The 24,128-nt window shown below is 36.2% G+C and overlaps 1 protein-coding gene across 1 annotated transcript; it reads right to left on the bottom strand.

The window, feature by feature from the left end:
* Positions 1-449: 449 nt before the first annotated feature.
* Positions 450-22,255, bottom strand: IL17RD (interleukin 17 receptor D). Its single transcript, XM_029286688.1, has 13 exons — positions 22,232-22,255; positions 16,061-16,118; positions 13,230-13,355; positions 11,439-11,557; positions 10,664-10,784; positions 9,508-9,552; positions 9,255-9,406; positions 7,913-7,978; positions 6,617-6,671; positions 5,615-5,725; positions 4,693-4,877; positions 1,750-2,686; positions 450-565 (listed from the first exon to the last, which is right to left on the bottom strand). Exons 1-13 carry the CDS (start codon positions 22,253-22,255, stop codon positions 450-452), a joined length of 2,115 nt encoding a protein of 704 aa, XP_029142521.1.
* Between the last annotated feature and the right edge of the window lie 1,873 nt (positions 22,256-24,128).

The following is a 24,128-nucleotide window of genomic DNA, read 5'->3' as shown; positions in this document are numbered from 1 at the left end:
ATGGAGGGGGAAGCATAGATTAATTATAACCAAGCACTCACAGTGTCCTTCCTCTTGGATATAATAGAAGTAAGGATGGAAAAAGCATATACTTATAAAACGTCAGGGCTCACTGTTATAGAATGAAATCAAAGTTCATTGCAGAATTCAAAGATTTGGTAATTTCCAAAAACAATATTTCATATTAGAAAGTAGATGGATTTTTAACTCTTGTTATCCAAATTGTAAAATCTATCTTCCCAATCTTGAAAGTTTTCTTATCAAAACAGAAAACTATTTATATAAGAATGAAATATAAAACAAAATATACTGGCCATGAACCCCCCTAGGAAGCAAATCCTCCAGGAAAGTATATTTTCTTTCAAATAAGTTAAATGACTGTAATGATAGATTAATGTATAAACGGATGCTGTTGATAAAGTGGCAATGCATAACAATCTTTCAATCCATTATAAAGGTGCAATTGCCTGCAGTTCTTCCGTGTGGATACAGCAGTGAAGTTCTGCTTTACAAATTCCAGGCACAAGGGATTTGGTGGCAGCAAGCAAAGGCGGTTCATCTTCTCCTAGGAAGAAAGATGTTGGAAAGGTATTGTTAGTTAATTGGTCTTTCTCCAAATCAATAATTTATTTATTCACATTCTAGCATTTCTATGCTATTCTACTCTCAATAGCGGAGTTACAGCATGTATAATATACTCAACATATAGTACCATTTATTTTAACAAACCTCAAAACTACACAATAAAAATAGCAGCTTTTGTTAGCACTGAGCCATGGTGGCGCAGTGGTTAGAATGCAGCATTGCAGGCTAACTCTGCCCACAGCCAGGAGTTTGATCCTGACAGACTCAAGGTTGACTCAGCCTTCCATCCTTATATAAGGTTGGTAAAATGAGGTTGGTAAAATGAGGACCCAAATTGTTGGGGGCAATATGCTGATTCTGTAAACCGTTTAGAGAGGGCTGTAAAGCACTACCGGGTGGCATATAAGTCTAAGTGCTATTCATGCAAAACTTAAAGTTCTATTTGTGCAACAGAATTTCTCTTCCAGCCACCATATTATTTCAAATCTAATATTATGTGATATTTCCGAACCCTGTAGCCTAGATTTTGGGAACACCTGATGAGCTGTGGACAGGAGGCTAAAACCTGATTAGAACACAGGAACTATTGGGACAAAACAAGCTTAAGAGAAAGTATTCTTGATGTCATGGAGTTTGAAAAACACGCTTCCTCTTATTGAAAAGCTTTGCCCACAGGTCATGGAACCATGTTGGGTGATGCTGGAGGAAAGTCCTAAAGCTATTGATACAAGGTAGAATTATCAAAGCAGAGGAAAATACTTTTCAGATCCAGGCTGTTCGTCATATCTATTCATTTCTACTGTTTTAAGGGAATATTTTCAGTTCTCCTATATAACAACAATTTTGAAATATTTACAGTTATAAGGGAAATCTCAGAAGTTTCAAGATTTTACATACTATATGCCATTCAGTTTTTTCTCTTACAACAAGTTAACCTAACTATAGATCTAATTGAAGCTGACCCAGTGCAGTGTTTTATGAGAAGATGGTTTCCAGTTCCATGTGATCAACTTAAAGCTATGCTGGAAGTGATCACCATCATCAGAATCAAAAGCAATGGTGGTTTGTCGAACTCTACTGACTTTGATATTATTTATATCATCTTGTAAAATTTAAAATCTTAACATGCAATTCTAGAGTGCAACTCTGTCTACTACATCTTACCTAGTCCTGATGAGGAAGAGACACTCTCTGTAATGGAAGATGTTTCAGTTTGATCTGTTAAGAGTCCATCCATTAAAGATAGTGACAGTTCAGATGAAGGAACAGAGGAATCATAAATTCCCGAATCTCGGGGCATGTCTGGTAGATTGGCAGCTTTTACAACATGCAGCAATGGCTGAAGAATGGAAGCAGTCTGAATGTCCTGAGATTCTCTATCCACCCCAAGATTCAAATGCTGTGTCACACAAAGAGAGTCTGAATGTAAAGGAGGAGGAACATTTGCGTCTACTTTTAGATAAAAATCTCCATCAGTCACTTGTTTATTGACTAAGTCATTTAATACTAAGCCAGAGTCAAAAGTTTCTATTACTGGATCCGGACAACGTAAAGGTGTTGGGAAGAAAGAAGCAAACTGCTTCTCAAACCAGTCAGGCTCCTGGTCAATATACTGGTGCATGTTGCAAATTGCTACGTAGAGCGATCGTCCAGACTTGCTTCTGAAATAATTTCTTTTGCTAATATGTACAGGATACAATTCTGAATCATGAAAGCTAAGATCTCTGGATTTTAAATGAGCATAAAGCTGAGGCAGGTTATCCATAAGCTTGTACTTTGTGGTTAAATCTAATACTCCGGGAATGTCACCTTCACAGGAATAATCAAAGTAAACAGCAATGAACTTGCAGAGGTCACGTGAATTTTGCTTTGCATGACGTAGCTGCTCTGCTATGGTAGCTATGGCAACCAGAAAGAGTTCTCCTTTCCCAGTATCCTTTTCTCTGGATCTCTTATGCTTCCAGCTCCTTTTCTCCACAAAATATTTCATTCCTTTTGAACATACAATGATGATATATTGGGATTCATTGATTTTCCGATGAAGCCACTCTTTCTGACCTTCTTTACAGTTTTTCAGATCTTCCCATAAATCTAAAGAAACCTAGGAAAAAAGATTATAGCCTTTGTATAATGGTTTGACTTTCAACACTCGACTTATGTTTATGAATGTGCATTTACGGGCTGGCATTTATTACAGGAGTGCTTAAGTGAGCACCTACTTGGGAAATTGTTTTTTAAAAAAGCAGAATGTATATGTATTTGGATGTTTTATACGTGTGTGTGTGAGTGAGTGAGTGAGTGTGTATGTGCATAAAGCATATGAGACACTGCACATTTCATACATGCAGAGGGAGAGGGAGAGAAAGAGAGAGAGAAGAGTTGGAATTACAAATTAAGGGTAACAACCACATAATAGCTGATGGGGAATTCTCTTAATGCTGTAAGTCGATGCTGTGAACGCTACTCTGGGACAGCCAGAGTAATATAGCGGTCAAGAACTGGAAAGACCCTGGGTCACATCTTCATTCAACTGTGGACTTCTTTGGGAGCTTTAAGCCAATCATGCTGTCTCACTCAGAACTTACAATGCTGTTGTTCTGAGGTTAAAATAAGGGGACACTTTCATATACCCTGTGCTCCCAAAAAAAAACTTATATGATTATGCCAAATATTTATTGAAGCTACTATATATGTTACAGGATCTGCGAGGTCCTTGGCGCTCTTTGAGCTTGGATATTTTCTTGCAAATGTTCCATTACTCAAACTATGTAACATCATCAGTGTTGGTAGGGAGTGGGGTATGCTTGTCAGGGGATCTATATGAGTTCTTATAGTATGAAGGAACTCATAATAGATAAAGAAACTATTTTGTTAAAATCCCAGAATCATAAGATTATCTATATATAAATAATAATGTTACCTATATATAGTTAGATTACCTATACTTAAAAAGAGTGGTAAGTTAGAAGCATATCAAATTAAAATAGATTGTAATGAAGACAAAACATAATGTAAACGAAATACTTGGCAAGATTATTGCCTGTTAGTCACCCCAAAATAATGTAATTGCAGGCTTTGTATTTGTTTTTTTTAATCAATTATACATAGAATTTTCCATTAATTTTTGAATCTTCAGAACTGCTTTTATGTGTGTGTGTGTGTATTTGTGTGTATAAATATGTATAATACAATATATATAATACACATACAAACAAAGTTACATCTATAATTGATTCTGACACTAGAACTCTTTTCTCCATTCTTGAACATTCTAGCCGTACTAGCACAGCAAATTAATTTGTGGAGTTAAAAGTCTAACATATCTGGATAGCATCCCATAAGGAAAGATTGGATTAGGATTATTTGTAATAGTTTTATTGTTAATGACACGAGCAACAGGATAAATATAATCATGCAAGTAATTTTGATTATATGTTCAGTAGTTCTAAGGTAGATTTCCATATTTTCTAAATGCAAAAAGTTTTAACAATGAGGCAGTCTTTCAAATTTATGCCCATTTCTAGCATGTTACTAATTTATGAGGTGCTTTATCAGCAAAAATATGTTTCACATTTGTATAAAGCTTTTGATACATAAATGGGTCAAGTGCTTCCCATTTTCTTCTGTATCAAGGATGGCTGGGTGGAGCTGTCCCCCATACTGAAGTGAACATTTAAAAGACGCTCCATATTTAGCAACAAATGAACTGGTGGAAAGAAGGATGTGTTAACCTACGCTTCCAGAATCAGGACATTTGAAAAACTCAGCTGAGCTTTTCTTCTAGGCCACATTAGAATATTCTCATTTTTTTTCTAGAACATTAGGCTTCTGAAAGAGCAAGTATTACACATCCTTGTTGCAAACATCTATCTGAAAAGTAACTACCAGGTAGTCCAAACAAAATAAGCAAGGATTACTTTTACTCAAAGCTACCACTAGAGGTCAGACATGCTATAAACATCTTCAGACAAAAATAAAAAAGTAAATCAAATGTTAAGATTGTAGTCATTTCAATTCAATTAATGCCTTAAAGAAATGTATTTAATATAGCACAAAGAAGACTTCAAATAAAACTTGCCCAAGAAAATGCAAGCAGGACCAATTTACCTCACAACCACAAAAGTCCTGAAGGAAAAAGGCAAAACACTGGATGACATTAATGTGCTTCTGGCAATCTTTATTGGAATAGCAGAGGAAGACTTTGGGCCGAGGCTGCTGCCTTTCCACATGGAGAGATGCAGAGTAGGTAGAAGATTCAGAACTCTCCTCATCTAAATGGGAATAGATATTTTCTAAATTGAAACAAAAAAATTAACAGTGAAGCATTTTACTATCTACACATGGAGAAGAACTGCATTATTTTCCCCTTTCAGCTTGCAAGATTCAAAATCTTGCTTTTTTCTCTCTCCTAATTCCAAAAACAGTCCGGGTTCCTCATTCTGCATACCTTGACCAGAGGGATTTTTTTTCCATCTAGGTGAGGCTACACGCTATATCTTGTACTAATCTTGTCAGATATGGATTATGAAGTCTTCTACAACTGCATACACTCAGAAATACAGCAGCCTACTCAGTGCAAGCACAGAGGCTCCTTCAAAACATTAAAATAAGGCAGGCACAAATCTGTAATGCCAAAGGAATTCTTGCTTCTTTCAGGACTCAGCAGAATGTGTGCCTGTAAACAGACCCCCCGAAAAAAGCAGATTACCCAGATGCTGCACTGCAAATAACTGATTCTCTAGGATATGTTAGATTAATTCTATCAGCCAAAAGACAAGATAAACTACAGGCCCCTAGCTGATCACAGCAATGCCACTACTTGCTTGATGCATAACAATATTCTGATCTCAAGAATTGTGGCTGCATTTTACTAAACAGATGCATATTAACTCCAGTACCAAGTTGGAAATTCCAGAACAAACAAGGTTGGAGAAGGTGATTTCTGGCAACGGCATCCAAATTAATTTCCCCATGACTAGTTTTGTAAAGGACTTCCACCCCTCAGGTCATTTAGAAGCAAAATGCCTACCTTGTTGCTTTTTGCGACACATCACTGTAAAAAGTGTTGCAAATGCAGAGATGACAACCAAGGGTACTGTAATGGCTACTGCTCTTATTGGACCTGCCCATGGGGAGTGCACTTGAAGAAAGCAGGGAAAAATAGCTAAATTAGCTTTTCTTAAACTGAGGTATTAGAATCATTGCATCTTCCCACTATTGAAACACGCAAGGCAAACTTATTTTAATTAAATTACATTTTGTGATACTACTCCACTAATTAGTATGAACCAAGGCCTTCTGAGATGAATTTCCAATAGCCACAGGCTTTGGATGAAGTCTTAACTATAGTCTAGCACAGATCTGTGTAAGTTGCTCCCTCTTGAGGAGACAAACAACTTTGTTGGCTACAAAAGGCCACTATCCATTACTTTGGGGAAAAGCTTTTCATTTTTATTGTCTTAATTTTTACTTATGAATTATGATTTTAAACCTGGTGTTATACTTTCATTTAAAAATAAAGCATTGAGAGCCTGTGATGCATGGTAGTGCAAGAAAGTTAAATAAATATATAATTACATAAAACAACAGAGATTCTCCCATTTCTGTATACGGTAATTTGAATGTCAGAGAGCCTGTGGCAAAGGGTCTCCATTCCGGAGCACTAACTCTATCCAACTTCCCTTCATATATTTTAAATAAAATAAAATAAAATGATCAAATTCAGTCTAAGAAAATTCACATCCATCACTCATCCACCTTCAGAATTGATTAGCACTGTTTTGCCAATGCAGAACATTCATTATATGGGGAAGAATCAGTAATAAGAGCTGAAAGAATGACCAGATTAAATCTGAACAAGCTCTCATCTCTACTATTATGGAATCTAAAATTTCCAAGTATAGGCTTAGGGTAGAAGTATCCTCTAAAGCTCTTTTTATATGCCTATATTCTACAGCATATATTCTACAGCTGTCTTATGAAATATTAAAAAAATGTTTCATTTAAAAAAACTTTTTAAAGATTTTTATACCTGGCTTTAACACATAGTGCATTGATTTTCTTGTTGTGTTGGTATCATCAATAAGCTTAAGGACAAAACAAAACAAAAGTAAATTATATTGCAGTATTTATTTTAGAAACATGACAATCACTGTTTAATACTTAACTTTCAAGAAAAAAGAGAAATTTTCACTAAGAGATAGATTAACTTACACATGAATTGTCCTGTAATAACTAACCTCTGCTTTTTGATTAAACTGATTTAACACTGGTATTGATTACATAGAAAACAGTCAAAACTATGTGTGTGGGAACTCGTCCAAGTTTGATTCAGAAAGAATAGTTTCAAAATATCCGCGTAGTGTACTTGGCATTCTCAATAAAGTAAAAAGAAAAAAATAGTTTGGAGACAAGACAATAATTGTCCAAAATTATTAAATTTAGGGTGGCCTCTTAAGAAAGGGACATGCCATTACATCTTTCACAGCTAAGGGCTCCGCTCTCTTTCTTCAAGAAACCATAATGTTGCATGAATCCAACTGCAGGTCATCTTCCAAGCAACATTGTCGGCCCTAAATCCAATAAATAGGCAGCCTAAGACACAGTTTGGAAAAAGCTATTCACTTCATTGGAAGTCATGGAAGTCACTCAGCTCAATAACCCACAAGGCTGAACCTCAGGCACAAGGCAGCCAGACTTGCCCAATTGGAGTCTAGCTACTACTCATGGGTCTGACTTTTATGTAACCGTCTATCCATTGAACAACCAATCCAGTTTCTAATTTTCCAGCAATATCATGTACTGTATAAAACAGCCATGCAAACAAGAATTCAATTAAAATTTTACTTCAGTTCTGAAGAAGGATCAAGAATAGCTGATTTGCCATTTTGTTTTTATGATATTGATGCTTTTTTATTAACAAGTTATTCTATATCCCAAAAATTGGCAAGGGTGTCCCTTGCCTCCAGAAAGAAGTGTCTAAAATTTACCAAAGCTGAATTAAAATAAAACTATAAATCCTAAATGATTTGGTGAGATGTCAGTCTTGAACAAGAATGCTACAAGATCCCCTAACAGAGTAGGAGAATTGTAACCTCATGAAATTTAGCACTCTTGCAAGATTTCAGCTGATTTTTTAAATGATGCTTGGGCAAATATATGAGATCAGATTGTTAGTGCCAAAGACTTGAAATAATTGTACATTATTCTATGATGTCATGCAAAACAAAGATAAAGTACTAACCACACTCCTAGTTTCAAAGGAAATAACTGAATGTTGGCTACGATTTTTTTTTACTCTTATCTTCTACTACAAATAATTCATTACCTCAATGATATAATCTCCAGGTGAGACATTCTGAAGAATACAAGTTGTTACATCTATTTTCTTTTCCTATGAAAAAAACAAACCAATTTTTCCTGCATTCATAAAATCTTTTCAATATTAGAAGAAACTACACTTTCATTACAAGGTGGATTCTACACTCATCATGCTGGAGAAAGTTATGTCAATTCCCAAGCAATTAAAGATACAGATTTGTAAATGAAGTACATAAATCATTAAGCCAAAAACCTTTGGGGTCCTTGTTTTATTGAAAATCTCTCTCTAGTCATAAAACAGTCAATCAAAAATCTTTCCCTTGTTTTAAAGAATTCAGAACCTATACTAAACACAGAGGACAAGTTTTTTCTTTCTCATAGCCTTTCCTGGATTACAGCCAATTGTATCAAATTGCAACAGGAAGTGTTTCCCCAAATGAATGCATATCACTGAATGCACTCAGCATTTAATCAAAGAGAGAGAAAATTGCAGTATCCCTTGAATTATATTTCACCGAAAAGCATATTAACTCTAAACTACCCTTACCCAAAGTACATTCTTTGTTATTCCCAGGTTGAAATAAATAAAAATGCAATAAAGTAATAGCACAAAAACTATAATTACAACTTTTAACTACACGTCATAAATATTGATTAAAAGAGTGCTGTATGTGCTTTCAAGTGCTCTAACCTAATGCTTAAATATTGCATTATCTTCCCCCCTACAATCGGCCAATGTAGAATTATCATCTCTAAAGCATGTATAATGTATAATATAATCCACCATTTTAAATAAAAGTGCAATTCAAAAATGCAAAGAACAGAAAAGAATGGAGGAAAAAAAGATCAGAGATCTAGGGAACATAACCAGCCTGACTAAACATAATAGGACTGAATCTTTTTTGTGTGCTAAATCTGGAGCTAATGTAATGAAGAAGCATCTAAAGTATGATGGGAATCAACATTCAGCAGGAGGTTACACTTGCTCAATGCCATTTGGAACTTGCCCATATAGCTACCCCATTTCAGCTACTCTATCACAGTGTCTCTCAACTTTGGAAACTTGAAGACATATGGACTTCATCTCCTAAAATTCCTCAGCCAGCATGGTTGGCAAGGAAATTTTGAGAGTTGTACTCCACATGTCTTCAAGTTGTCAAGATTGGAGAAACACTGCTCTGTCAGAATTCTTCCCAACTTCTTTATGAGGTTAATGTATCTGAACCCTGCCCCATTGTTGACTCTTTCATCAAATCCTGTTATTGTCAGCTGACCTAACCTAGTATAAAAGTGGTCTCTAAATGTCTTAGAAATTAAGTGAGATCCAGCATTCTAAAACATGAGCAAACCTGTTTACACATCTTCTGTTTGAACTGTCCATCAGTTTTGAGCTTGTAGTGCAGGTAGTAATATCTGAATCCAAAGTTATGTGGTGCATGATCAAAAGATACATGCATAGTAAAACCTTGCTGTGTAATATTCAAGCTTCTTGGCTTCCAAACTATCAAGGAAGAAAAAGATTTAGACAATGATTGGAACATAGTTTTTTGTAACTTGATGTAATTTTAATAGAGACAATATTAAAATTGCAGTTCCACTTACATGGTTTGCAGACCAGGTTGTCTGGTTGCAGCAGCAATTCACAAGCTATTTAGGGAAACAAAATAGACAAAAGCAAAATTGTTGAGATTTCACCTCTTCCGAAAAGCTAACTTCACAAAGTAAGGTTTTCATTTAGACAGGAAAAGATTTTTGCCTTTCTTTGTGTAAAAACTTTCAGACAGTAAAAGCTGTCTGTATCAGAGAGAAAAGGTGGGGCTCATGTAACAGCTTGGAATTTAGTTATAGTTCTGGAAAGCCCTACCTTGCCAGAAACTTGGTGCTTATTTTACACGAACAACTTGTTTAGGCTAATACCTAAACCTGTCCACATTTCCTAGTAAAAGAGAGGTTAAGTCCTCCAGCAAATATATAGGATAATTCTATGATTTTATGTTACATGATACAACAAGCATATGCTTTTGTACATCAATCAGAAAACTAGGAATGAAGGGTTTGTCTGTTTCCTTCTACTAACTTTACACATAAAAAGTAGCTAATAGTCACTTTGAATTAGGACTGTGCAAATACTTCAAAATCTATATTTCAAAATGCACGAGAATGTGTACAAAGCATCTCTTTTCCAAGCGTGAGAGTAGCAGCAGCAGCACTTTTTAAACTGCTTGAGCAAAGTCCTGCTTGAAAAGGTTACATAGGTCTCCAAATGATATGAAAGACAATAGAAGATCTTAATCTCATATGCTTGATACATGTATAGGCTGATGAATTTGTAGACTAGTCATTTAATTTCCCAAAGAAAATAACAGTTGCTGAGAGAAAGGCATGCATACAGTTCTTTTACAGGAATGTCTTACTAAAAATCAACTCAGTGTATCAAAACCTTCCTAAATATATTTCCATAATTCCGATGCTCATCCAGTGTTGGGATTCAGCCAGTTGGCACCAGTTCGGCAGAACCGGTAGCCAATTTTTTGTTGCCCAGGCCCAGAATGGACTTCCGGAAGCAGCATCCACACACAGAGAACCGGTTGTTCACGTATTTGAATCCCACCACTGTGCTCATCCATATTTTCTCTTCAAGGCCTCCAAAGCCATTTCACTTAAAGTATGCTTTGATGTGAATTTTAACCAGAAAGCTGCTATCAGTTTTCATTAAGATCTGTAAGGCAGAAAGGAATAATTGCACTGTTGTACTTACGCCGAGTTCTGAAGAAAAAAGGATGGTAGTTACTTTCATTCTTAATGGATGGAAAAGGAATAATCTTTACAAAATAGTCAGTTTCAAATTTCAGATTTAGGAAGGGCTGAGATTCCACTCTCTGAAAGGGAAGAAATATAAGCCAATTATTAGTATATTTTAACATGTCCTGGATAATCATGCAATTGGAGGACATGTATTTTCCTAACATAATTCCATATTTCCTATTTATAGGAATCAATCTTGGCACCAGAAAAAGACCAATTTCCTTATTTTATGACAATACAATTAGTTAAGATTTTAAGAAGAATTTAGAGAGTCAAATGAGTGTAATTAATTCTTATTAATGCTTACTGGATTCTCCAAATTCTTGTTCAAACTTTAACTAATAAAATTGTCATAAAAAATAAAGAAGTTGGTAGAATAAAGGCAGAGCAGGAAACACAATCTCTGTTTCCTCATAATTCCACATTTTTCATACAATGTAAACTGTGTACGGTAATTAAATATATTCAGATGCTGCTAAATTACAACTTCCTACTGCCCTCTTAAATGCCACACCTTTAAGGAACCTATAGATTAAAATTATGGCAATTCTTAGAGCAGCAGAATACTTCTCAGGGTGAAATGTGCACAGCCCAAGTGAGGGGTCCCCAGAGCCTGATATTCCAGGCAAACATTTGAAATAAAATATCCTTTAGTAGGGTTAGGGTCCCATCAATTTCAATAAGATTTCTGCTCTGAGATTTCTATGACTTTCAACACCAAGACTTACAGTCCACTTATAACTTGAGTTGAGCTGCTTTGGGTCTTTTAAAAGTAACTGCTGACATTGTCTTCTCTCTGATTTTAATTCTTCAAGTATAACTCGAAATCCTTTCAGAAATTCAATACCTGCATATATTTAAACAGATCAATAAATAAGTTTACTGATGAATATGTTTCCCTTAGATTTATATGGCTATTCAATTTGCAAAAAATGACTCTGACACACAATGTATAATAACATCAAAATAGGGAACAAGAAAATAAAATACATCCCAGACAGAAAAGAGAACAGAGAATAAAACACAAACAACAGGATGGCTATCACCTTTTGTTTAAGCTCCAATCTCCAATCATATACCCAGCATTAAGTGTGTAGATCAGGTCTCAACATGGCTATTGTTGAGAATTCAGGGAATTAAAGTCTATACATATGGAGGACACAGATATGATAGTGCTAAGCTTGGCACTAACACATCAAGTAAGCACATAATTTAGGAAAACCTGGCAATTACATTTGCACTGTATGGCATTCTTAAATAAGCAGATTCTAAGTAAAATATTCTAAGACCAGTTTAAGTGCAATTGTATCTTCCCATGCTCCTACAATACTTAGCACTAAACATTTTTATTTATTTTCCTTGTTACATTTGGTATTTAGTTCATGTACATTTGTACAAATATTTTTCAGCTCTAAATAATCTTGCAATAAGGAAGGCAAATCAACTACCTCCTTTATATTTAAAGAAAGAACACTACTATTTGTGCTGATATACAGACAGTGAATAAGAAAAATTAACCAGATCCCTGTTACCTAAGAGCCTTCAACTTCAGTTCTTTCTTGATATTTTGAGAAGGATTAACTTCTGATCATTACAAGAGAAAATGCCAAGCTTTGTAGGCCTTGGAGATTTAATGCATCCAAGTCTGCAGCTGCAAATTACCAATTCAGTAACACTGTGCACTTAGAAGCATTGGATATCACTTCCCCATTCTTTTTAATAGCTACCCATTAACAGCACTGAGTACGCCTCTATTCAGATTAACAGCACACTAAATATAATGAAATACATTGTGCTTTACCAAGATTCAACCATTCCTTTTACTGTTTCCCCAACATATATGTAAAAAATGCTTTTGCAAATATGTTGCTATCATCAGCTCACTATTATGGCCCCTTTCAAAAAGCTGATGAGGTTTCAATGCAGCCTGTATAAATTTGAACACAATAAAAATTGTAGGTGGGAACTCATTATTTTGGAATTCAGTACATCTCTACATTACTTCATGTTGATGAATCTTTCTTTTCTTTTAGGAATTACAATCCCAAGATCTGATATAAAAGATAAGTGTACAAATTACAGACACAGTTGACTTGATGTGAGTATTACTAATTTCTCTAATATTTATATCCAAGAAAGTCTGGGAGAAACTTATAGGAAAAGGTTAAGTAACATGGAGGGGAATAAGTTAAGAATGGCAAACACTTAAGGGCTCTATCTATTCAAAGATGAAGATGATTTAAGAATGACAGAGAAAATGCAATTTTGAAGTGTCTTTAAACAAAAGGGGCAAATTCTCCTTTATATTTGGCAATTTAGCTTGGCTTAATGGATTGTCTTTAAATCTTTTAGAACAAACTTCAATGTTAATAAGGTTGGGCAAAGCTTAATTTCAAGAAATCTGAAACATGGATTCAATGGACTGTCCTTGAAGCTGACACAGTTTAGCTGGAATGGAAAAAAGCAGAAATTTCCAAAGGGTTGGCATCTGTTTGAAATTCATTTTTTTCTCTACTTACCAATGGGGTTGGCTGTCCACAATACAGTCACTGCAACTTGGTCAGAGCATGCATACTGACTAATAGTGATGTTCTGTACATCTCCAATCACATGTTTTCCTATTGAATTCAAATAAGGAGTACAATCTGGGGAAGAAACAACTTAATTAAATACATTTAAAACAGAAAATGTTTTCTGTATTATTAGAGAACATTCAGAGAATGTTCTTAACATTCTCAATCATCCAGGTTGTGTATGTCCCAAAGGTGCTTTTCAAAAGGCAACTGGACTTTGTTTTTTCTTTGAAATAAAGAAGCTTGAGATGAGCTTGAAATGAGAAGAAAAACCTTTTTCAAAGAAAAAACTAAGAAAGTCCAGTGCCTTTTGAAAAGCACCTTTGGGAGTCCAATGATATCATTTTATTTTTAATCAGTTACTGGATGACCTGTGACCAGTATTTTTCCTCATTCTTTGGCTTTCATTGTCATTCTGGAGACCTGGAGCCTTCCATCTCTTTCCTTATTTGCTCTTTGTCTCTGATCCTGGAGACATACATTACTCTCCTCCTTTGCCTTGTCCTCTGTTCTCTTTCTGTGTCTTTTGTTGTCATTCTGAAGGCATGCATGCCTCCTCTCTCCCTCTTCTTCTCTCATGTTATTTGTTCTGACTGCTTGATCCTGAAACCGTGTGGTCTTGTTTTCTGCCCCTCTTTGGTGCATTCTGAAAACATTTGGTATCATCTGTTGACTAGGACAACTCCCCTCTCTTTCCACACAGCATAATTAGATAGACAATATTTTTTATTATGGTTGATCGCAGTCAGATGTTTAGATTGGATTTTGCATTTTTATCCACCTATTGAGTCCTCCGCAGGGACCTGGGTTAGGCAGATGTTTGTTTGATGATGTTAAAGGTGTTGTCACAGGATGTACGCTGTCCCAAATAAAGCTGCCTTTTGCAACAATTATTATTTCTGTACTTATTTTTTACTTCAATGCTATATGGTGCTTTCATCAACTTAGAAGAGTTCTCACTTCCTATCGGATCCCACATTGTTTTATGGGAAGCTGGCAGGGAGTGCTGCAAATGATGATCATGTGACTATGGCTGAATATGGCGAGGCAGTAGTGCAGCTGACTCTGGCAGTGTGGTGGTGCTGAAGTGGCCACAACTTGCCAAATTTCAGTCTCACGTGACTAATGGGTCCCAGATTTTGGACACATTCTTTAAGTTAGCCTCTTTGTGGTACATTGATTTGAAAAATCTTAGCCTAATGGATTCTGTGTCCATTAACATGGCAATGTTATAAATTAGTGAAGATTCTCATTATCCATTTATTGCTGGAAGAGTGGCTATCCTCTCTTAGCTTACTCAGTACTTTGTTGTATAACAATGCTGTTCCTGGAATCTATCACTTCTTATTTGGCTGCATTATACTTTTTCCTAAGAAGAAGTAGCTAAAAGTTGATTTCTTAGAAATAGTAGAATTCAAGTGAATGACAGCAAAAGTTTCATACAGAAAAACAGCCATCTGTGTAGGAAATTTGAAACAAGAGCTTCCTCCAACATCTGGATCTACTTAAAGGATAGCTTTGCAAAGTTTGTGCTCCAAAATGACAATTTGCCAAAAATCTAGGAGAATACTGTAAACTCTCATAACCAAAAAACCCCTTACTTTCCATTTCTCCATTTCATTGCTAGGCTGTGTAATCTCCAGCAAAGGCATATACTGTAAGTAAAAAATGCATTTCAGTCACTTTACATTAGACTAAAACTTTAAAATTAAATAGTAAGTGTATCCTTGTTTATTGTGATAACAATTCTGTTAGCAAGCAACTTTACAGATTATGTACTTCAGAAATCTCATCTTTTCTTGTGAGGAAACAACCTATCTGTGCAGAATTGTGTTCTTGGCAGGGTTGCCCACTTGTCAAATAACAGAGATCCTGGAGATTATGGGTGAACACAAACAAGTTTTCTAGAGCAAAGTTGGATTAGTGAACTCTACATTTGAAATGATAAATTAGCACAACCAAATTTCTCTTTAAAGAATATGCCTGGCTAGGCTAAATTAACAGACAAAATTGTGTCAGATAAATCATATCGTTAGGTTTCAAGTTCTAAGCTCCTCTTGGTATACAGCCTTGACTTTCCCTTCAAAGAAGAAAGTGAAGAGACACACAAAAATAACAATTGCAGTATTACAAACTCAATGCAATCATGTCTATATTCCTATATTCTGCATTCTCCCTAGTTTTGTTTTTAGTTACTGTTGCTTGTTGCTTGCTGATTTTTTGTCTGTATCTTTTTATATGCCGCAGTATAATGCTTATTTAGAGATTCAAATTTGCTTTAAAAAACACCCCTTTTTCTCTTAAAGGTTTATGGTGTTTCCTGTGTTTGGCACCTTACAAAACATTGCTAAATACAACATAATTGCTAGCTACTTGTTTTCTGATGGAGATTGCCACACAATAGTAATTCAATATTTCTAAAACTTTAGAGTGAATGATTTATTAATCTGAGTCACGTGGAATAATGAAAGAATTAAATCCTATTTGTTTGCAGCTACAAATGTTAGGAAAGCACAGAAATGGCCCAAATTGTCCTGCCTTTCTTTCATATATTCATCAAAGGTACAAATTGTTTTACCTGATCTTATTTAGATAAAATTTGAATAAAGATGCCATGGCTGAAGAAAATAGTTTTAATTTACCCCTTAAGTTTTTACTGGACAAAACGTTTTGCTCTATTTCAAACTCATCTTAATTAAAAGTCTAAGTGGTTAAATAAATAAGAACAAATTCAATGTTGTCTTCGAGAAAAGTCATGATGCAAAAGGATAACTTACTGTCATATTTAAAGGTAATATTAGGCAGCCCAATATTCTTTCCATTTGGAGAGAGGCCCTATAAAAATACGAGAGAACACAGCATAAGCCAGTGGCTGAGACAGTAAGTCGGACCTAGTTGATGAATGAATTCATTTGACTACATCAGGGGTAGGCAACCTTGGCTCTTTTATGACTCGTGGACTTCAACTCCCAGAATTCCTGAGCCAGCAGGCTCAGGAATTCTGGGAGTTGAAGTCCACGAGTCATGAAAGAGCCAAGGTTGCCTACCCCTGGACTACATCATCCCAGTGTGATACAGCTGAATATTAGAATTCCATCTAGTGAAGTACACTATGCTCAGCATTCCAGTTTTGATGAAACTAAGGAAGAATTCATAATTCTACAAAGTATGAACATTGTATGGTTGTCTTAAATGTTTCATGCTTCCCGTTACTGATGAATACAGTTCTGTAAATATACTCTTAAGATATTATTGAAAAAATACAAAGAAAATCTACAATGCTTTACACTAGCTCCACCATTTTTAAGCTCCCATTGCACAACTCAAAAAAGATGCAAATCATCTCTAATTCACATTCCCAACCTAATAAATTTTATCTGTGAAGAATTACAACTATAATTTTCACTAGCCATGACCTTACTAGAAGTCAAAAGTTGGGTAAAATGTATGCAAGAAGTATCAATCTCTCTTGAAAAAAAAATCCAATAACTGCTATGTTGTGTCCGAAATACTTCTGGACTGATTTGGGATTTGGGAAGAGATAATGTTGAATATAAATAAATGTTGTACAATATAAATACTGTATGGCTGAGAACATATCTTCCTAGATACAAAACAGGAAAATGCTGAATATATATAAAGTAGCACTCTGAATATATAACAACTAAAATTCATCTAAATCATTATTAAATGTCATTGAAAGGATACACTATCAATGAAAAGCTTTCAGGAAAGCTGTTATCCAAATATGACAAAGAACATATAACTGCAGCCTCATGAAAAATTCCCCAGAGAATTTTAAAATTTGTCAAATTTTAATGGACAGTGATCAATACACAGTGCCCAATAGGATCACAGGTGATAAAAAAAAAATATTTAATACATGACATCCAGAATAATTCATTTTTGTCATGTGCAGTCTTCTTTGCCAAACTATTTAGTTTTTTTTTAAGAATGAAACAGTACTTTAAAATGCAATCAAGTAACAATCACTGCAAATCAAACAAGATTTGTATTATATGAAGCAGTCTATTAAAATAATACATCTACTTTCTAAAATAAACTCTTCAGTTTCCTTCTATAGCTTTGATGATACAAAGGCTCCCTTAGTTAGTGGTGTTACTTAAGTAAGATATAACAGGCTAAATATAAAATATTTGGAAGCTTTATTGATCTAGCAAAAGTCACTGAAGTTGTATGCATTGAGGCAGTGGTCCCCAATCTTTCTGGCTTTGCAGACCGGCGGTGGTGGTAGTGGTGGGGGAAAGCACGCTCGACCCACACTTGTGCGGCCTGGTTCCGAACAGGCCATGGCCCAGAGATTGGGGACCCCTGCATTAAGGACTACATGTTTTATAATTGCTTGATACATTTTTAGTTCAAAATGCCTTTTAGTGAAGGCCAGACAATATAAGGTAATCCTCAAGCATGCTGCAAATCTACAGAAAGACCATACACAAAAGAAACACACACAAGAAGTAACAAAATCCAGTTCTTTAAGAAACCCAACTCTCATTTACACAACCAAAACATCTTAAAGTATTTCTAATTCAGTGCTGATATGCTCCAAATCTTCTGAATATTTTTTTGTTTTCCTAAGTGGAACAGAACAGAACACTTTCATCATCCACAAGTGAAAAGGGTTCTCCCCTCACCCTTCAGCAGGATATTTACTGTGGTGAAGGTGGAATAGCACAACTTTTCCCTGGACTTCTGGACACTAAGCATGAGATGGGACATTATCCCCTGAAAAGATTTCCCCTCCCCATTGTAGGAAGCCATTTCCTAGGGTAAGGATCCTAGGAGCCCTTCTCCCTACCCCTCCCCAGGAAACAGTTATTGTCTAATGTAGGCAAGATCCCTATTCTGATTGTTTATAGCTTATTTTAAATACATAGCTAGTACCTGCTAAAATCTCAAAAACTGAGTAAATACTACAATGACTGAGAACATGTCTTACTAGAACTTTCTAAGTTTCTTCGTTACTAGCAAACCCAGGAAAAGTTAAACAAGAGACTATGCATTTTTTTCCATGTTGCAGAATTCACAGTAGGAATAATTTTATAACATTCATTTCAGGGCAAAAAGTATTGGATATGGTGATTGTTAATGCTTTCCTAGCAAGATAAATGAGTTGAGTTCTATCAATCATAGCTAACTGATAAATAAAATGTCAGGTAATGGAATGTAATTACTTTATGTTTTTTTTATTTGAACAGTAATAGTAAACAGTAAACAACCACCAAAGCTATTGTGTATGTCTAACTTTTGAAACCTTTAATTGGCCACACAACAAAAGATTTGTAGACTTTTTACTGTACCTGCCTCTAAGCTAGCCATCCAGACTCTCAAAATATTGCTGCAGAAGATTGCTGCTTCATCAGTTGGTTTAATTGGGTGCAGTTAATCTTTGAAATATGACCTTTTGTTCAATATCTGTTCAAAATTATGACAGTGTTGAACAAAGGGGCTCATGATCCGTGCTTGCAAATACAGCCATTGCAGCAGCACCCCACCGCCCAGCCTCATGATCAAAATTCAGGCACTTGGCAATCCAAATATAACAGAATAGAATTGGAAGGGACCTTGGAGGTCTTCTAGTCCAGGGCTTTTCAACCTTTTCACCCATCGTACCACTTTTAGGATACAGCAATATCCAAGTACCACCAGTCGCCTAGCAAGGTGTCAAAAACTTGATGACCAAAAAATAAAAAGGAAAAAAGTGATGAAGTACAGATAGTCCTCGACTTACAACAGTTCGCTTAGTGACTATTCGAAGTTACAATGGCACTGAAAAAAGTGCCCCCCAAGCCACAGCCAAGCAAGACACCTGCCTGCCCACCTGGCGGCGCTCTTCCTCCTGTCCGAAGTTTCCATTGCTGTGAGCATTTCTGTTGAGGGTTGGCAGCGGGGGTGGGATGTGTGTGGTTTTTATTCCCCCCCATCTGATGGGTGGTTGCAGCAGATTTTGGTCACTTCACATGACCCTGGGACACTGTGACCGTCATAAATATGAATCAGTTGCCACGCATCTGAATGTAAATCACAAGACCCTGGAGATAAGGCAACATTCCAGCTGATTGGTGCTTCTTCAGGGTTCAGCAGAAGTGCCAGGATCAGTGCTGAGCTCCAGCTGGAGCCTGGCGCTGATCCTGGCGCTTCCACTGAGCCCTGACAGTCCCGAAGAAGCGCCAATCAGCTGGAAAGCGGCACTGATCCTGGCGCTTCTGCTGAGCCCTGACAGCCTGGCAGCTCCAGCCATCTCTCGCTCAGGCTTGTGTGGTGCTGCCACCGGTTCAGCTCATTCCCCTCCCCCGCTACCACTTTTCTAGGATGGTCGTGTACCACCTGCCAGGTGCCAATGTACCACAGGTGGTACCTGTACCACTGGTTGAAAAGCCCTGTTCTAGTCCAACCGCCTGCTCAAGCAGGAAAACCTATACCATTTCAGACAATTGGCTGTCCAATTTCTTCTTGAAAACCTCCAGTGTTGGAGCACCCACAAAGTGCAAAGTTGTAATTAGAGAGACAATGAAAAGTACAGTATATTAACAAGTGCTTGAAAATCCAGTTGGAAAAAGAAAAAAAAATGTTTCAAATCATTTATGTATAGTCTACACAAAATATTCCAATGCTATCCTTCCACTTCTTTTAAGATCACCAAAAAATGATATTCAAGAATGAACAAAGAAAGAGTAATTATATTACGCAGCAACAATTGATTTTTTTTCCTCCCACAAAGATTTAGTAGACCTGCCTGTGCAGTTTCTTTAAACCACCCCTTAGCATTTTCTTGGATTCCATTATATTGACAGAAAAAAAAACAAACCATTGTTTTCTCTTCCCTCTGAACAATCAATGGATTAAATCAATTCCTTGCCTCCTACAGAGTTGCAACACAAACGAATTTAGGTTAGGACTCTGGGGCAAAAGTTTGTTTTTCACTTACAGTGAGGTTTTTTTCTTTTTAACCTTGTGGGAATATATTGCTTTTCTACAAAAAGGAATGATTTTATATTTCAGCTTCTGACAGTTCAGCTAAGAATTTTTCTAATCCCTAATTACACTTTTACTATTTATGAAGCAGTGTATATATTCTGAATTAGTCAACAGAATTTAATGGAGAGAGATCCTGGCTATTTATGATGCGGTTTTAATATTCCTGATGCAACTGTATTCCTCTTTTATCAGGATTTTAAATTAAAAGCATTCCAGAGAGAACATATGCTGGAATCAATTCAAGATTCTGGCAGTTAAAATCTACTACTAAATTCTAATTGTACTTATAAACATGCAGAAGAATCAATTATACAGCTCAAATACATTGTTCTTACTTGGAAGCCAGAGACAATCAGAAACCTAGTCATGAGGGCTTATATTATAGGGTAACTATGATTGGGGAGGCTTTCAATTTGTGTATTTCCCCATAATTCATTACAGTGCAACAAAGAGATTAAAAGAAGGGAAGTACAGTAGAAACATTCTATAAATAATATACAGGATATACTGTATGTATGCCCTTCTTCAAAAACTATGGAAGCAAACATTTTTAAAGAATCTGAACATTAATAAGACCAGCTTAAAATCAGAGCTTAGATAAAATTCCACAAACAATGCATATAAAGCAACTATACACTTATAACATACTACTATCTTTTTGGTATAAGAAGTAAGCAAACTCACAGGTGCTTTTTATTTAGCTTTTAGATCTTCATTTCCCCCATCTACCCCCAGCCTTTTTAGTGGCAGTCTCCTCTATATCTTCCTTTCCTATCCTCTATCTCAGGGGTCTTCAAACTTGGCCATTTTATGACTTGTGGACTTCAACTCCCAGAATTCCTCAGCCAGGCACGCTGGCTGAGGAATTCTGGGAGTTGAAGTCCACAAGTCATAAAAGGGCCAAGTTTGAAGATCCCTGCTCTATCTAGTGGGCTAATGTGTCAAGGTGCTCATGTTCAGAGTCAAAGAAAACAATAGTGCCTTGTTTGGGGAGGGCCAATCACGTATCCAGAATAAGCAAGAGATTGGAGATGGTAGAGCCAACTGATAACACAGTCTATTACAGCTGGTGTGGTACCGTGAGATTCTGTTTTAGGTCCAGTATTCTTCAGCAGTTTCAACTTCATAAACTGCTTAGACAACAGGATAGAAGGGGAACTCATTAAATTTGCAGATGACACTAAGTTGGGAGGAATAGCCATTGCTTTAGAACAGGGGTGTCAAACTTGCAATGTCACGTGACATGTTCTGACGTATCGTGACTTTTTTCCCATTGCCGGCAATGGGGTGGGCACGGTTTTGCTATGATGCATCCGGTCCCTGGGCCAGCAGTTTGACACTCCTGCTTTAGAAGGTAGGCTCAAGATCCAGAAAGATCTTGATAGGCTTGAATACTGGAGACCATCACCTGGTGATCTTATCTATTCCACATTTTTCTATCTTACCAAGAAGTAGGCTGTGGGCTATGCTGTCAAAGACTTTACTAAAGTCCAAGTATACTATATCCATAGCATTTTGCTAGTTCACTAATTTAGTCACTTTGTCAAAGAATACAATATTATTTGTCTGGCATCATCTGTTTTTGACAAACCCATGTTAGTTTTTAGTAATAGCTTTACTATTTTCTATGTCTTCTCTGTATTTTTCTGGGTTTTGGTTTTTTTTTTCAGATGAATGCCATTGTCATCTCTGGTCCAATCTGGCCACTAAGAAATATCTTCCTCATACAGCTGCTGAACTAACTAGCAATGAGATCTTTAAGTTAAAATGTTTGATGGCTTCAGACTAGCAACTGAATCTCCTTCAAATAACATTCCTGCTAATCTAAAAAATTTTTAAGTAGAAAACTTGTGAATTAAATGTAAGATGAAAAGTATGTAGCCCACCACCCAGTTCCAGTTCTGGCCCTTCCCATCATTGGATTTCAGGAACTGAATAAAAAATCTTACCTTACCAAATTCAAGTTTAGGCATATTTGCAGGATGTCAAAATTGGTAACAAAAAACAAAAGGATCTTGTATAACCAAGAACATGTAAAAACGTGCAACTGTATAAACTGGTTAACCTTAGAAGTCAAAGGCAGGTGTAAGGAAGGAAAAACAAGGCATCTGAAGGTAATTAGTATCTGAGTTAAACCTCTTTTTAAAAGATGTAAACTGCTGCTTAAGGGATCAAAACAGATACTATTTAGTGATTTCAGAATGCACCTTGTAATCGGGGAGCCTGTCTAGCTTCCTTTTCATTTGCTTATCTTATCTTTAGTTTTAAGCATATCAAGTTTAAAAGGGTTTCCTGAAACAGGAAGGAGACAAAATTACCTCCCATTAGTCTCATCTGTTGTTACTCATTCATGCCTTGTTAGAAGCAGATGAAAAGCCTTTCAGTCATTTACTAGAAAACAAAAACTCAGGCCAGCCAGAAAAAGTGGAAACTTGGTTGTCCTATAATTGTGGTCTTTTTGTTCCTTTTTTTTGAGGTTTACAAAACCATACATTTCATGTTGCAGATGCTCCCACTATGGCCTACCTAAATTAAAAAAAACAGGCAGTTTGTTCAAATTATAAGCACCATATAATTGATGCAATCAGCATCAGTTGCTTTGATGATAAATCCAAACTTATTAGGCAGGCATACTGCTGGGAAGGGAGAAAGACAAAAACCATCTGGTCTGAAGTCAAATTACCCAGACTTCAGGGCAGCTTCTAGGAAAAAAAGGTTGGCATATTGTGACTTTTCCAAAAAGCTGTATTTACAGAAGCATGGTAAGATTTGATTTCTTTTCAATGCAAGAGGGGTGGAATATTCTTACTATTCTGATGGTCACACATTAAGAAGTCATAGCTTCTTATAAGCATTGTTTGTTGGCCTGGCTCATCCATACTACTAAGGTAAAAGCTGTAGTTTCCTAATCACAAACAATCATATCTTATCACATGAAGCCCTGATCAGTTCATAGGCAACTGTAAACCTGGATAATGCGTTGGTTGATAGATGCTACCAGGTCCTATGAAATGTCAAACCCATGCAAATCTGAACTCTTCTCACATCAGCTAGGCCGAGCAAAAATTCGCTTGTACCTTAGTTTCTACAACATAATGGCTAAAAGAACTGTGACAGCTGTTCTTAAATGAAAAAAAAAACTACTCTAAAAGCCAACTCAAGATTTAAGTTGCTTATTTTTTATTCATTTTTAAAAAACAAATATCAAAGTGCTTCCCTAATTTGTGTAGTGTTAGAAATTGAATCCTTGGATCATAAGGCAACCTCTCTCATAACACTAGGTCTCATCTCTCCATCCAAGAATTCCTAAGGCTGGGTTGGATCTAAAATTTTGTTCATCTCTTCACAGCCTTAGCAAATCTGGTCTAGGAGAATTCAACTGTGTGGCAATGTTAGCTTATGAATGTGTTTCTTTTTGCCATTTTAATGTCACAATTTTAAAAGTCTTCCATCTGAAAAATGTTTCACACTGAATCATCCAAAGAGATTCACAGCTGTCTTACAGACTGAGGCACATGAAATTCATTGTAGCATTTAGGTGTGCATATATACACCTCTGAAGTGGATAAGTGTCCTTCAGCTCCAATATGAGCATCCTCTATCTGTCAGATGCTAATTAAAGGAGACATGCCCCATTCCTGGGTTCCCAGAGCAATCATGCAGCTCAAGAAGTCATCCAGCTGTGTGCCTACATTGAATCCAAAGCATCTGTGCTCACTTTGGATCCAAATACTGCATATCTTTAATCATGTTCTTTGCAGATTACTTATCTCACTTTCTGGTTATGTTCACACAACACAATAAGCCTGACTCCTGGGTGAACCCCTACCTGCATCTTATTCAATC

Source organism: Protobothrops mucrosquamatus, unplaced genomic scaffold (genome assembly GCF_001527695.2).
Source record: "Protobothrops mucrosquamatus isolate PMUCROS unplaced genomic scaffold, P.Mucros_1.0 scaffold4572, whole genome shotgun sequence".
Lineage (NCBI taxonomy): Eukaryota > Metazoa > Chordata > Lepidosauria > Squamata > Viperidae > Protobothrops > Protobothrops mucrosquamatus.
The sequence above is the reverse complement of the archived record's forward strand: the minus strand, read 5'-3'. Positions and strand labels throughout refer to the sequence as shown.

Bases quoted from the DNA above. Each gene is read 5' to 3' on its own strand.
- IL17RD (XM_029286688.1), bottom strand. From the start codon at position 22,255: ATGCCTAAACTTGAATTTGGTAAG. The intron at 9,553-10,663 runs GTAAGTACAACA...TTCCCTAAATAG, and splicing joins TTTTTTCTTCAGAACTCGGC to CTTGTGAATTGCTGCTGCAA. The intron at 6,672-7,912 runs GTAATGAATTAT...TTTGTCCTTAAG, and splicing joins CTGGAGATTATATCATTGAG to CTTATTGATGATACCAACAC.